Source organism: Eschrichtius robustus, chromosome 2 (assembly GCF_028021215.1).
Source record: "Eschrichtius robustus isolate mEscRob2 chromosome 2, mEscRob2.pri, whole genome shotgun sequence".
NCBI classification, from domain to species: domain Eukaryota; kingdom Metazoa; phylum Chordata; class Mammalia; order Artiodactyla; family Eschrichtiidae; genus Eschrichtius; species Eschrichtius robustus.
This window is the reverse complement of record NC_090825.1, coordinates 76,921,202-76,937,506: the sequence shown is the minus strand read 5'-3', so window position 1 is coordinate 76,937,506 and position 16,305 is coordinate 76,921,202. Positions and strand designations below refer to the sequence as shown.

At 36.1% G+C, this 16,305-nt stretch overlaps 2 protein-coding genes across 4 annotated transcripts in view; one reads left to right on the top strand and one right to left on the bottom strand.

Moving 5' to 3' along the window:
- Positions 1–16,305, top strand: part of SKIC3 (SKI3 subunit of superkiller complex) — a 169,987-nt gene that overhangs the window by 26,456 nt on the left and 127,226 nt on the right. The gene's annotated exons all lie outside the window — the stretch shown is intronic.
- Positions 6,312–16,305, bottom strand: part of ARSK (arylsulfatase family member K) — a 44,849-nt gene continuing 34,855 nt past the window's right edge. For both annotated transcript variants that reach the window (XM_068535653.1, XM_068535652.1), the window contains exons 7-8: positions 9,233–9,457; positions 6,312–6,801 (exon numbers count right to left, since the gene is read on the bottom strand). In XM_068535653.1, the coding sequence (XP_068391754.1) occupies positions 6,512–6,801; positions 9,233–9,457 (515 nt within the window). In that variant the 3' untranslated portion in view covers positions 6,312–6,511. The remainder of the gene's footprint in view (positions 6,802–9,232; positions 9,458–16,305) is intronic.

Here is a 16,305-nt window from a genome sequence, read left to right as displayed (position 1 = left end):
GTTCTGGGTTTTATGCTTCTCCTCTAGAGGCAGCCCCTCCCCATCTGTTCGTCTGTCCCACCGTAGAGGCTCTGTCAGGTCCCCTGCCCTGCTCTCCATCTTTCTCATGAGTGCTGGTTGAGGTCCATGAGAAAAAGCTCATTGCTGGAAGTGGTCTCCCTTGTGTGTGTGGCTCCTAGTTTCTGCTGCTTTTTTCACACACATTTGGCTTTTATGAATTTGTCAAAATATCAGTTGTTTTCTTACCTCCTCTTTTGGCTTCTAGTCTTTCTTCCCATGTACTGCCAAAGGTGGGACAGTTTGGGTGTCTCAGCTGTCCTCAGAAGGGGTTGCCACCCTTTTCAATTCAGTTCACCTGTCCTATGAGAGGCTCAAAAAAGTTTTAATTTTGCAGATTATCTAGCTTTTTTCCTTTTCCTTTTGATTTCTTTTACTGTGGGAGCAATATTCCCTATCCTATGTGGAAGCAGAGCTCTCAAGACATTAAGGATACCAATCCTTTACCATCAGTGTTACAACATTTATGATTATTTTGTTTTCTAACTTCTTGAACAGTTTATTTATTTTTCGTTCCCCTTAATAATAAAAAGCTTAAGGCTGAGTATAGCTTTGGTTGTGTCATATGTTCTTCTAAGTTTTCTCATTTTCATTATTTAAAAAATAGCCTATCCCTTTAATTTTTTGACCCAAGAATTTAAGATTCTGCTTTGTAACTTTAAGAGAAGAAAGGGGGCTAAAAATCTTATCTGAGAGTTTAGTATACATAATTGTAAACATCACATACACATACCCAGAATATCTGACCAGTGTAGAAGGGATCTAGATCTTTTCTGTTTTCCACGTTGAGCTTCTTTCACCTAGTTGGTGTTGAGACCTCTCTTTTTTACTCATGGCCCCTCATCACCAAGTTCTAGTTTGATTCAGTGATTTACAGTATGCTTTAATAGCCAGTAAGAATTGTCCCACCTCAATATTCATTTTCCATAATTTTATTAGTTATTTCAGACATTCAGTTTTTTTTGAAAACTTTCAGATAATTTAGTCCAATTAAAAAAAAAAATACCCTTACTGGGACTAAGATCAGGGTTGCATGAAATGTGTGCATTAATTCTGGAGAAGTGGCATTTTAATATTAGAGCCTCCTATCCCAGAACATGCTGTCATTCCATGTTCATATCTTGTTTGTAAACTTAATAGAATTTTATAATTTTTTTCATCTAGGTTTGTGCTTCTTGTTAAACTTTAAACTATTTTTATAGAATGTCATACTGTGAGTGGAATATTTTTCCTAATTTCTATTTTTAGTTAGTGATTATTCTTACAGATAGGTATTGATTTATGTATATGCAGCCATTTAACAAATTTCATCAATTATAATAGTTTTTACTAGGATCTCCTGGGTTTTATGAAATGGAAAACCACAAACAGTAGAAAGAATACAGAATCCACTTTCTTTTTCTTTCTACAAAGACAAATAAAAACATATAAAGCTTCCAGATGATGTGGATGCTTCTGGTTCAAGGACCATAGTTTGAATAACAAGGTTCCAGATCCATGGTTCCCACATTTTCCTGCACATTAGAATCACCTGGGGAGTTTTAAAAAATCTTAATGCTTGGAGGTGGGAGCTAGGCATAATAGTTTTTAAACATCCTCAGGTGATTCCAGTTTGCAGCAAGTTTTGAACCATTGTTCTAGGCTAGCAGTTAGCAGTCTATGGCCCCCAGGTCAAATCCTGTGTTTTTGTAAACAAAGCTTCATTGGAACATAGCCACTCTCATTTGTTCACATAGTGTCTGTTGCTGCTTTCTTGCTACTACGGCAGGATTGAGCAGTTGTGAAAGAGACCATATGGTTCACAAAGCCTAAAATATTTAGTATCTGGCTTTTTCATAGAAAAAGAAAAAACAGAGGGATAGAGTCCCTTTATCAATTCTCCTGTGCAGGATTTTCTAGAATTCACTGTTTCTAGAAGGCTCTGTTTTACGAGAAGGCTACTCCTTTTCACCCCCTGCCCTGCCATGGACAAATGTGTTGGTTTTCCAATACAATGTGATATCTGAGAAACTCGAATTCCTCGCACATTAATTCAACAAATATTTACTGAGCTTCTACTATGTGTCAGGCCCTTGGGATACTTTAGGAAACAAAAAGGACAAAAGGCCATTCCTGTATGGAGCTTCCATCCTACTGGGTAGGAGGGGTGGGAGACAGTATCAGCAAATTAAGTATGTAAAACATACACTAAGTTGGACGGTAATGATTTATATGCAGACAAATAAAGCAGGGAAGCCCTTGTGATTAGGTAACATTTGAGCAATGACCGGAAGGAGATAACAAAGAGAGCCATGTGGAAATCTGAGGGAAGAACCGCATTCCAGGACAAGAGTTGATAAGCACAAAGGTCTTGAGGTGGTGCTTGCCTAGTGTGCCTGGAAAAGGATAGGGAGGCCAGTGTGGCTGGAGCAGAGTGAACCAAGTAGAGTTCGGGAGATGTACAATATGCCGCCGGATCATTTAGAGCCCTGAAGGCCACTGTAATGATTTGGGCTTGTGACCAAGAATGTCACAATAAACAAAGGATCAAGCCATCAGTCACTGCAGCCACCCCCAACTGTGCACTCTGAAGGGATTCAGGATGTAGAAAATAGGATACTGGCCCTAGATAGTTCAGGTGCACATCAAAGGAATGTTTTCATTGAGCCCAGACTCTTGCATCTTCCCACACATAGAAAAGCGCTCAATTCATTAACTTGAGATGTCTGGTTTTCTTTAATTAACAGTAGTCTTTTGATATTCCGACTACCTGGTTTTTGTTGCAAAAGCTATATATCCTGGATCCTCCCTTACCTCTTCAGAGCCGCCTCTCCCTCAGAGTTATCTGAGAGGCTGCCTGCTGGGCTCAAGTCCTCAGCAAGTTTGCAGAATAAAACACAATTCTCAACTTTTAGGTGGTGCTTTTTTTTTTTTTTTTTTCATTCGACAGGCTTTCACAGAGTAAGGTGAGAAACCAGTGGAGGGTTTGAGTATCCAGTGATGTGATCTGATCACTCTGGCGGCTGTGTTGAGAAGAGACTGAGGAAAGCCAAGGGCAGACTCAGGGAGACCTCCTAGGAGGCTATTGCAAAATTCCAAACAACAGATTATGGTAGTTTGGGACAGGGTGGTAATGGTGGAGGTTGGGAAAGATGAAGCCCAAAGACTGTCCTCAATCCAGTTTATAATTAGTGTCAGTTCCTCTCCTATTCTAGCATTAGATAATTTGTCTTGTTTTCCAAATTTTTCTTCTTTTTCTGTTTTCATGGTTGTTAGATACCATTTTGAATTAGATATTCTCCTAAAAACCTCAATTTTACCTAATTATGATCCTATATTGAATATGCTTAAAACATTGCAGATGCTTGGTAAATTCTAACAATGAATGCATCTTAAAGAGGTTGAATAGAATGAGGTGGATTATATTTATCTTCACATGCTTATGTTTTCAAAATCACATTTCTATTATTATTGCTTTATTTTTCTCTATGTTTAGCATATACATCACACATTAGCTATTTTTTATTCCTTAGGTTTAATTAGGAGATGAGAGGTAGATTTGTATATTTTAATTTTAACCTCAATAGTTTAAATATTGAGATCTTTCTCTTAAGGGTTTTACTTCAGAATATATCTGAAGTGAAAATTATGTCTCAGAAATTCATACATAACTACAAAGATAAGCTCATACCAATTCACTGAAGAATAAAGAAAGTAAAGGTGATGAGGTGTCTAATGAAGAAAACTTCCAAGACAGTTTGAAAAAGGAAGTTAGGTTAAAAGGAAATTGGGTAAAATTATTATTTGCAGGTAAACTTTTTACCAGAGAAATACAAGATACCAGCTGGAAAACTAATAGTACCAAAAAAAATTGTATTATTGGTACAAAGTAAATATATAGAAATAAAATTTGTGTATACAAATAACCAATTAGAAGATATAATGGAAGAAACATCCACTTAAAATAGCACAACACCAACAAATGATAGAACACCTAGGAATAAACTCACCTCTGGCTGCACATTGGGATCATCCACTGGAGAGCTTGACAAACAAAACAGCAATAAGAACAACACTGCCCAGGTGCCATCCCTAGAATTCTAATTCCACTGGTGTGGGATGGGCCCTAGGTGGTATTTTTTAAAGGTCCCTACTTTCCAAAAATCTCTAAGAAGAAACTGATCTATATGAAGAAAACTTAGAATGCTACTGAGCAATATAAAGAAGGCTTGAAGAAAGGGAAAAGTGTACTATATTCTTTAGAATAACCGAATATCAGAAAGAATTCAATTTGCCCTAAATTAGGCTATAAATTTAATATATCATAAAAAGACTAACAAGATTTTTCATTTTTGGAACTACACAAACTTATTCTAAATTTGTATGGGAAAAATAAGTTAGCAAGAATAGCCAAGGACAATTCCGACAAAGAAAACTGTTGCAAAGAAAATAGTATCACCAGATATTGCTTACCCTATTAATAAACAAAATAGAATGGTCCACTGCAAAGTAAAAAATGTTTTGAAAGGACCCAAATGTCAATATGACTTGTATATAATAAAAACGGCATTTCAGATCAATAGAGGAAAAGATAATTTGTTCAATAAAAGATGTTATAAAGTGGCATTTTCTAACTAATGGGACAAATATTAGCTTACTCAATAAAAGGTCAATTGGGGTGGCCATCTTAAAAAAACAAACGAAAGTTAGATCTCTAGTATGTAATACATTCCCATGGATCAAAGATCTAAGGGTAAAAAATAAAACTCTAAAAGAAGATAAGTGGGGAAGGCCATTCTAAATATGACACAAAATCCCCAAGCCACAAAAGCAAAGATTCATAAATTTGATTGCATGAAAATACCAATTTCTACATGTCAACAAACACCAGGGCAAAGTCAAAAGACAAATTATGAAAAGGAAAAAAATATTTGTAACTTCTCTAACAGAGAGCTAATATCTAAAGTATGCCTGTAATAAAAAAGACAAACAACCAACAGAAAAATAGGCAAAGAACAGAAATAAGAAAGGTCATGTAAAGGAAATTCCAGTGGCTATTAAATATATGAAAATATGATCTACCTTACTCAGTAACAAAAAGAAGAAAAACAATAATAAAGTATTTTTTATCTACCCAGTTGGCAACAAATGTGAGGCCATGCATTGGCTGGTAAGAGTATAAATTGGTATAACTTCTTTAGGGGTAATTTGGTGGTATCTAGAGTAATTTTGCTAGATATAGTCTTGCCCCAGTAATTTCACTTCTAGGTGTCTTTTTTTTTTCATTTTTAAAGTTATTTATTTATTTATTTGTTTGTTTATTTGGCTGTGCCGCACGGCATGTGGGGATCTTAGTTCCTGGACCGGGGATCCGTGCCTGCCACAGTGGAAGTGTGGAGTCTTAACCACTGGGCCACCAGGGAAGTCCTAGGTGTCTTTGTTAAATGGAAAAAAAGAGAGCAAGCTGTAGAACATTTTTTTATAGTATGCTACCATTTGTGTGTGTGTGTCAGGGGCGGGTGCTGGGGAAGAATATAAAGTTTGTAGAAGCCTATCTGTCTCTCGAAGGATACATAGGTGGTTACAGTAGTTGCCACGAGGAAGGGGTACTGGGTGGCTGGGGGACTGGGAAAGGAGGAGACTTCATGCTCACTGTTAACCGTTTAGTACCTTTTTTAAAAAAATTTTATTTATTTATTTATGGCTGTGTTGGGTCTTCGTTTCTGTGCTAGGGCTTTCTCCAGTTGCGGCGAGCGGGGGCCACTCTTCATCGCGGTGCGCGGGCCTCTCACTGTCGCGGCCTCTCCGGTTGTGGAGCACGGGCTCCAGACGCGCAGGCTCAGTAGTTGTGGCTCACGGGCCCAGCCGCTCCGTGGCATGTGGTATCTTCCCAGACCAGGGCTCGAACCCGTGTCCCCTGCATTGGCAGGCAGATTCTTAACCACTGCGCCACCAGGGAAGCCCCATTTAGTACCTTTTTGAAGCTTGTACCTTGTGCATGTATTACCTATTTTAAAAAAGAATAATTTCTGCCATATCCATGGTCTGTCTACCATTAAATACTCCAAATACTCCCATCAAATACATCCAAATGATCTATATCCCATCAAATAAAAATAACTCATCAGACACCATCAAATACTCAAAAATAACTATTTTATGGGTCATAAGTAATAAAAATTGTTAAACTATTTTATATTCCATAATATTCAGAGGAACACAACTTTACATTATAGTATTTGATTCTACCCTTTTAATATTTCGGTTAAGTTGTCAGAAGTTTATAAGAATAAGGTCTTGATAGTAATGAGTTTGAAAATATGTAATTCTATAATGATTGATATCTTATTTTAGAAGAGTACATTCTTTAACTGAAAATCAGTAATTATTAAAACTAATGTTTAAAATGCATAATTAATCATGATCTTTTAACATATTTCTATATAGCTCTAGAACATTATTTTCTTATTTTTGTTCAAATATTTTCTGGATCAGAGTGGATTTTAAGCCACTGATCAATGGCATTTTCATACTTCCTTGGTTCTTTCAGCCAGTCCTGATGCCACCTAAGATTTGCTATGACATCTGAATAGTTTTGCCCTATACTTTGTTTCCACTTGATAAACTGCTCTTTATTGTATCGGTGGACAGAAGCAGAAACCTGAGGGTAGTTTATAATGGAACGAAGCTTCTGATCCAAAGAAGAAGTAACTTCTGGAAATTTTGTAGCAATATTTGTTAGTTCATCTGGATCTGAGGAAAGATCTGAAAGAAAAAAAAAAATGGAATACCTCTCAAAATAGTTATGTAACCGAGCAGGACCCTGTGGGTACCTCTGTCAAGTTTATGATTAACCTCCTTATCTGAACCTTTAGTCCTTTTCTTGTTCAAAACTTGTTCTCCTCAAGATTGAGGAGTATCAAAGAAAAGGGGGGAGTTGTAACCGAGCAGGACCCTATGGGGCCTTCCTGGGACGCAAGTTCGTGTGCCTGATGCACAGTGGGACCAAACACACTGAAACGTCGCAGTTCGGAGCAGAGAAAGGTTTATTGGGTGGCTCGTGCCCTAAAAACCCCCTGAGCTCCCCGAAGAGTTTCCGCAAAGCATTTTTAAAAGCCAGGTTGAGGGAGGGGGCTCGCAGGGTACATGATCGGATCATGCACAATTTTCTGATTGGCTGATGAGGGAACAGGATGGTGTCACAGGGGTTAACTTTATCAGTCCTTAGGCTCCAGGAGGCCTGGGGCTATGTGCTCATGGTCATCAAGTAGTTACAACATCTTCCATTTGGTGGGGGGTTTTCACATATGTAAAACAACTCAGGAAATGTGCATCAAATACTGCTATTTAAGTACTTCAGAGAGGAGCTAAAGCAGAGGATATGGGGGAAGGCCTGTCCCAGGAAGGACCCATAGGGTCCTGCTCTGTTACAATCATCTCCTTAAAAACCATTTTTTAGAATGTCATTACTCTGTGACGAATAACATATTAGAATTTATTTTTATTCTCAGTTCTTCTTAGTATAGTAAGCTAAAGGACAGTATAAGTGGAAAAATAATATACCGAAAGTTAAACACCTCTCTAAATGTATGTCCAAGTTATCTTCCTTCTTACCATCATCCTGCTATCCCTTTTTTTTTCTTATCTATTCTTAGATGGCTTAGCCACAATTCTTCCTATTTGTGATGCCTTGCTTACTTTGACATGCAAAAAAAATATGTATTTATTTATATATATATATATATATATATATATATATATAGTAGTGCTTATATTGTCCCATTTCAACAGCCCCAGATGTTCCAGCTGTAAGAATTTTTTATATAGTGGAGTCAAGTTCTTGCAACTTCACTTACTCCTAGTTTTTTTTGTTTTTGTTTTTGTTTTAAACATACGTTAGCATCCTACGCTTGAATTTTTGAAAATTACATTCATTGATTGTGTCTATTTGAGCAAATAGCCATGGAAATAAAACCTCTCAATCACTATCATCAAGAAAATGATAAATATTTCAGGTAACATAAACACCCCTTTTACCTACAATGTAGGAAGACAGAGGATATAACTAGGATGCCAGTCTAATTGGAAAAATGGCAAATCAAAGATCTTATGACAAGTTACTTAAGACAGTAAATGAACAATGCACAGTGAGGGAAAACCCCCTACAGGCCTATTTGAGTGCATTAGCCAGAAGATCCTGAAGACATTTATGGTTTTGCTAGGTTATTTCAGATGGCACCTCTTTGGGAAAGGGAAGTCAGTGAATAAACCCCAGAGAATACAGGAAAGGCAGGCTCCCCCACTGATTCTTTGACAGTCACACCTCCTTTTTGCAGAACGTAACCAATGAATGAACAAGAGATGCCCATTACTCAGCAGAATGAAAACTTAAGGAGTTTTTTTGAAGCCAAGAATCTCCTCCTTTTAGAGTTAAGGGGGGTGGGGGGGGGGTCAGTCAGTTTGGCCTCTAAAGAATTATTTTGAGTTAATAATTTTGACATTTGTAACTGGGAAAAAAACTTAGGGAGAAAGGAATATTAAAAATAGCTTTAGCACATATTTTATGTGCAAAAGGAGGGCAAAGGATAAGTAAAACCATAAATCTAATGCTGCTTAAAAACAAATTCAGAGTAGTGAATCTAGCAGGCTTTTGTGGGGTGGAAGGAGCATGGATTTTGGAGTCAAACCTGGGTTGAAATCCCAGTTCTGCCACTTCTGAGCTGTGAGACCTTGCGCAGTTATCTGAACGCTAGGCTCTGAACCCTAGTCTTCTCTATAAAATAAAGATGGTAGTACCGTCTTGTAGGGATGGGGTGAACATTAAATAATAAGTGTAGAATGTCAGGCTCCATAAGAGAGCAGTTAATTTTCCAGAACAACTGAATCCAAGGTACAATAAGAGGGTGTTGACTACTGATTGGGAAAGAGAACCATGAGTATTAGAAGACAACTTGATCAGAGAAAACAGTGGTGGCAATCTTGAGACCCAGATCAAAAGCCTTAGGGCACTTGCTCTGGAATTCAGATGCTGATTTGCAAAGAAGCTGCTCTTCACAAGGGCAACCTTTTGTAAACTGGCCTAGCATGAGAAACTGCAGATATTTATTTAGATGATTACTGGCTCCCTTGAGCAAATGCTGTGTAGGTCAACTCATTGCACATAATCCATACTTAAAAAATATATCAACAAATTTACCAAAGAGTTGAGGCAATACTGAAGCACCATCAGAGTAGGCTATATACTTCCATTGGTTAGTTCGAAGCATGTAGGCGGAAGCGTTTACATTGCATCCATGGAATTCGCTCAGAATCCAGGGCGGATGTAGGTTTTTGAATTTGTGTTCATTCTTAAACATTTCTGATGATAATGGCAGCAGAGAGTATCCACTCAGGTTCTGAGGCAGAGGAATTCCAGCAATATCTAAATAACACAGTATTTTAAAATAACTCATTCTTTCATTAGTTGAACATTCATAAATGACATCATTAAAGGTCGCAGAGACTAGCGGCTGTGTATGGATTTTTGTAAACAGTCTGCCTAGATCCAAATGCTTATTACTCCACTAGCCTTCTGACCTTGGGCACGTTATTAACCATTCTGAACCTCAGTTTCGTCATCTGTAAAAGGGGAATAATAATAATGCCTGTATTTCATGGGTTTATTTTAGGTTTAAATATGAAAATTTATGTAAAATTCTGAGAACAGTGTCTGACGCATAGGAAACCCTCAACAAATATTAGTTAATATCGTAAGTACTTTATTTCCAAATGATGCAATGATCACAGGTGTTTTTCAAATTGGTCCCACAGGATATTAACAAGACCTATATGAGAAAGGAGTCTAGTAGTTACATATGTTTGCAAACAGTGGTTAAAATTAAATAAATTTATTGCTGATGTGTATCATAAACCTTCAAGGGTGGTATGTAGTACGCCATCTGTCCCAAAGTTATTTGATGACAGAACATCTTTTTACCCCGAAGTAGCATCTTGAGGAACTAGTATTTTGCAGAACATACGTTGGGAAATCCTGGATTATACTGATTTAGAGAAAAATAATCTATTTTTTCCTTATCAAATATAGACATAGAAAACAATAGCATGAGAAATGTTTAACTTCAAAAGTTGTATTTTAAAAAATTGCTTTTAAGGTATTTGTTTGGAACTCAAACTATCTTTTTCCTATAGAAAAATTATCATTGGGAATTCCCTAGTGGTCCAGTGGTTAGGACTCTGTGCTTTCACTGCCATGGGCCCAGTTCAATCCCTGGTCAGGGAACTAAGATTCCGCAAGCTGCGAAAAAAAATTACCGTTAATTATGGCTGGGTCCTTGCGATAGTTCCAAAAGGAGTCTGTAGTTGCCTCCCCTGCAGCTTTTCTGGTTTCAATGTTCCATGTTTTTAGAAACATTAATTTAGAAATAATTAAATATTTCCAGTGAAACATAGAATGTAACATATCTGCAATGCTAGAAATTAAAATTGAATAAGAAAATTAACTTGACTGTACATATTTGAGGAAAAACAAGTGAATTAAAAGAGAATAAGGAAGTAGACAAAGACCTCTATAAATCTTCTGAAGGTACTTGTTTTACATATAACTTAATTAAAAAATTTGTATCTTCCATTTCCTTGGAAGGGGCATACTACAAGTACTAATCTTCTGCCAACCAATCATCATCAGGGACTTTTTTGAGAAAGAGTGAAAGAACAAGTGAAGGAAGGAAAGAAAGAAAGAAATATTTCAGAGATAACTGGTTAAAAACAAAAGAAGAAGAAGGAGCAAAGATGTTAAAGAGGATGTGCACGAGAGAAAAAGATGGCCCAAGACGAAACTAATTGAGCTACAAGACAGTAGGCTACTTACTGTAAGGAGAGAAAGTAGCCAGGGAATAGGCTGGGTCGGGCTGGTCTGTGTGTCAGCCGTCAGGGGGCACCACTGCGAGGCAGAGGAAGGGAGAGAAGAGGGCTTTGAAGATGGCTGGGAAGCAGGGACCAACTGGCAGATACCCATGACTGGGAAGTTCCTGTATTCAGCAGTTTAATCACCTTTAATACTTAGAAATACCTTATTTCAGATCTGTTCTTAGCCTAATTTTCCTAAAGAAGCTTGTTAGACTAAGAAAATTTAAATAATTCTGCTGTGTTTGTTTATATGAGAAGTCAGTATTAAACTAGGATGAGTCCATCTAAGTATTAATTTTTTTTTACTCAAAAAAAAAAAAAAAAAAAAACAACCCAGCATCTAACAAACTAGGTGCTGTTCCAGATGTAGGGCAACAACAGTGAACGAAGCAGATAAGCTCTCTCAGACTCTTGGAGCTTACCTTCTAATGTGGGGAGACAGACAAATATGTCAGATGGTGATAAGTGCAGTGAAGAAAAATAAAGCAGGATCAGGGGAATAGAGAACGATGGCAGGTATGTGTTTATGTGCTGTGTTATATAGTGTGGTCAAGGAAGGCCTCTCTGATGAGGTGACATAAACAGAGACCTGAGAAAGGGCTAGATGAGCTCAGTAGATATCTGGACATGGGGAGGAAGGGCATTCTCCCAGGAATAGCAAATGTAAACACCCTGAGGCAGGAAGCTGCTTCATTCCGTTCCCCAGACACAAAGGAGTCCAGCATGGCTGGAGCAGAGTAAGTGAGGGGTAAAATTCTACAAGATGTGTTGGATAAGGGAGGAGATCATGTTGGACTCCCAAGCCCAATTAGAGTCTCGATTTTACTCTAAGTGATTTTGAGCAGAATAGTGACATGGTTTGACAGTAACTACTGTATGGTGAATTGACTAAAAGTGAGTACGGGCAGAAGGAAAGAATTAGGAAGCTATTGCAGGAGTTCAGGCAAGTGATAATGTGACTTGTTTCCTGTCTAGGATCAGTAGAATAATGTACCTTTGTAAATTGATGTTGAAGGATAAAATCCTTGTCAAATATCCACAGTATTTAATAAATATGTATATAATATTTATTAAATTTTCTGTGCTTTGGGAAACTGTGTATTCATTTTTCATATGTTTATCAATTATTTCCTTAAAAGCACTTCAGCTTAAACTGCTTTTCAGAAAGCTCTTTGATCTTTGTTTAAAACCATTTTTCATGTTTTTTTCTTCTGGAAAATCTATCGTTCGAATTCCATGTTAAGCAAGTTTCATCATTCTTGGCAGTAGAAGCAAATATTAGTAGTAACTGCATGATTCTTAATAAAGTGACTTAAATTTAAAACAGTAATCAAATGGGTAAAAATGCAGACCTGGATATTTGTGATGGTCTCCTGAAGAAAGATAAGCTTATATTTCTTCCCGAGTGTATGGGTAGATAAGGGATTAGCCTGGTATGGCAATGATGCAAGCTATGTACGTTTTTTAGGGCATACCTAAGAAGAATAAAAAATATTAATGATAATAATATCTAACAGTTAATTGTTTACCATGTTCCAGTCATTGTTCTAAGCTATGGAATAGCCACTGTTATTTCTATTTTATTGATAAGAAAACTGAAGACCAGAGATGTTAAGTTACTGGCCCAAGGGTATACAGTTGGTAAATACTGAAGGAGGGATTTGAATTTAGGCAGTCTTGACTCCAGGATATCTGTACTCTTCAATACTGCTCCACAAGTCTTGCTTTACTGTAGTTATTCAACTTCACAGTATTTTTCAGCCAATAAAAACAAAATAGTCTATGTAAAAATGACCCTCCCAACCCTCCACTAAGATCCTGTGATAAGGAGGGCTTTGCAATTTAAATCACTAGCAATGAAGCATTCTTTTAAACACAACTGCATTTTTATACAATTACATTTTCACAATTCAAAAAAATTCTGGATTTATCCTTTATGTGAAAAGAAGTTAGGTGTTTTACAAAAAAGGCCAACTATTAAATGAAAACAATTCACCTGAAAATAAGAAGTTTAAAAGAGAAAGTCCAAACAATTTTAATTTAAAAATGAGATTACCTTTATTTCTAACTGAGCTAAAGGATGTTGATACTAGATTATTAGAGAAGAAAATATTTTGGGGAGTAATTTTTTTAAAATTTATTTTATTGAAGTATAGTTGATTTATAGTGTTGTGCTAATTTCTGCTGTACGGCAAAGTGATTCATATATATATATAATATATATATACACACACACATTCTTTTTCATATTCTTTCTCATTATGGTTTATCACAGGTTGGGGAGCAATTTTTAAAGAATAATCTATGCAATAATGATATCAACTTTAATAGTATAAAGAATTCCTATTCATAAAATGGCACTCTTCTGCCAGTACTAGAAAATGATAATGTGATAGGACCTACAAAGATACATAGACTAAGAATACTCTTCCTACTTTATCATAAAATATCATTTTATAGAAAATAATCACTCTTCTAAAATACCTTTAAAAACTATTTGTAAATTCAGACCTTTTAATAAATGCACTGTACCATCTTAAATTTCAACAAGCTCTTTATAGTAAGGTAGGTTTATTAAAACAGGAATCCCAGTTGGTTTTTCCTATTTAATATCTTTCTATTTAAGGTTTTGTGAATCACCATCTTTTATACACTTCTAAGGTCCACAGAATGGAAGGGAAGAGGAAGTCTGGCTTGAGGCTTTGATCTGAGAAATTTAATCCCATACTCTTGTGTATAAATTGGATTCATACAAAACCATACAGCTGTGGCTAAGGTAATAAAGAAAGGACCTTTGGAATTCTAAGAATAGATTATATTTTATATCTATTTTAAGCTCCTAGTTGGTTAGAAGAATCACAAAATAAGAAGTCCTTCATAGATACTTTATCAAAATCTGTTTATTAAGCTTAGGAAAAATAGAATACACTGTCACACAGGTCAAATTTTAGAGTTATTAATCACTACTAACAGTATTGATAGCTTTAAACCCTTCTAGCACTAAGTAATTTCATTTTACAAGGTTGAATTAAACATCAGATTTAGCATAGACCATCAGAATTATCTTTGCCTTACTGACTGGTAAGGCTGTTCAACAAGGCAACAAACTCAGTTTATGCTAATCCTGGTATAATTGTTTTTTTTTTTTTTTTAAAGAAATATCTGGGAGTTTTTTGTTTGTTTCAGTTTATTTATTTATTTATTTATTTTTGGCTGCATTGGGTCTTTGTTGCTACGCGCGGGCTACTCTTCGTTGCAGTGCGCATCCTTCTCATTGTGGTGGCTTCTCTTGCTGCGGAGCACGGGCTCTAGACGCACGGGCTTCAGTAGTTGTGGCTCGCGGGCTTAGTTGCTCCACGGCATGTGGGATCTTCCCAGACCAGGGCTCGAACCCGTGTCCCCTGCATTGGCAGGTGGATTCTTAACCCCTGAGCCACCAGGGAAGTCCCTGGTGTAATTGTTAATAGTATCCTTTTACTCTAAAAAATGTGCTGATCTGGACAATAAATTACATAGATACCTTATCTCAATAAACAACAAACCAAACCAAAACAAAAAAATTTTATACGGTTTTAGAGCCTACATTTTCTTTTCAATAATACATGGGAGCCATTTCCATGTATCATTTGACTTTTTAAAACAAAATTGACTTTTACCCAGTTCACTACTAGATATTCATACTGTTTCTAATTCTTTAATATAACATAATAATACAATAATATCCATGGAGATAAATCTTTTTGTATATCTATAGGTTAATTCCTAAAATTGGAATTTTCTAGGTCAAAATGTATGCATATTTCTAAGTAATTTGGAATGTAATGCCACATTTGCCTCCAGGAAATCTGTGCCAGTTTATACTCCCAGCAACAGAATATGAGAAGGCCTATTTCCAATATAAGCTTTTCTGCTGTTTAAAAATCTTTGCAAACTCTATGTGTGAAAGAAAAATGGTATCTTCTTATTTTAATATTTTTCTGACTACTGAGTTTGAAGCTCTGAAAATATCTTGGCCATTTGTGTGTCTTCTGTTGTGAATTGCTTATTTATATATTTTGGTCAATTTGTTAATAGGGTATGTCTCTTTCTCTTATAGATTTGTGAGAGTTCTATTAATATTAACCCTTTATCACTTGTAAAAGGTTAATTTTGGATAAATAATGTTACAGTGCTGTTTCCTGGCTCCAGCATAAGGTTCTTGTTGAATCCCCCTTGCATCATTCTCTTTCTACCTTATCTCTGGTTAACATCTGGTTAATAGGATGTTTCAGTGTTTTATATAAAGATCCATGCATAGATATTCTCTTTACTCTCCTCCGCCAATCACATAAATGTAACTTTTCCCTTTTCATAATAAAAATGTTCGTTATGAAACACATTACGCCTTGAAATGTTAATTTCCAGTTTAGAACTGGAGAGACAATGATTTTTGGCTTTACTTACTTTAGTTGGGCAGGTCTAATCAACACATGATCAAAATGCTGTTAATAAAACATGTTCTGCTGGGGAATGTGACTCAGAAGGACTCTATTACCAAACAGTCAAAGATAAAAACAAAACAAAAAAATCTATGTAGAACTATGAGTTTTTAAAAATTGTAATAATCGACAAATTATAGGAAAAAAATCTACAATTTCAGAGAACCTACATAATTTCCAGAAGAGTGGGGAAGGAATGCAAAGGGGTTTCTGGGACTGCTTTGTTTGGCTAAAGAAGTGCTAATTGTCAAGTAGCATAAACTAGGCAGGGACAGGCAGGTGTCCCTCTATGTGGATAAATGAAAATTCCCTCATTCCAAACAACTTTATTTAGTATTTTCTTATATAATCTGTTAAGATATATACATTGTGAAATCTTCCGGTTTGCAGATGACTTTTAACTTTTATGATGTGTGAAATGGCAAGTAATGATAATGGTGTATCAAGACTGTAGAGAAGAAAATTTGCATTACAGGCAAATATAAAACAATATTCAAAGAAAAATGATTTAAACAGTGCATATTAATCAACTAACATATAAAGTGACAGAATGACTAGGAATAGACTAGAACTCACTGCAGACAGATACTGGACTATTTAGCTGCTAGAGTCAAAAAGACAAACAAAATTCCAAATATCACTATGAAATATATTGAGGGAAAACTGAGATCATCCCAACCTTTAATAATCTTTTGCAGTTCTGATCAGTGTACCTCAAGAAAGCAGAACAAGGATAAAAAGTTTTGCAAATTTGGAAATGGGGTAGGGGAAGTTCTATATGAGGAAAAACTAAGGGAGGAAACTGTAAAGAAATGCCACTGTAAAAGAAGCATATACTGATAAAGCTACAAAGATGATAATAAGAGAGACACTTAAAGTATACATA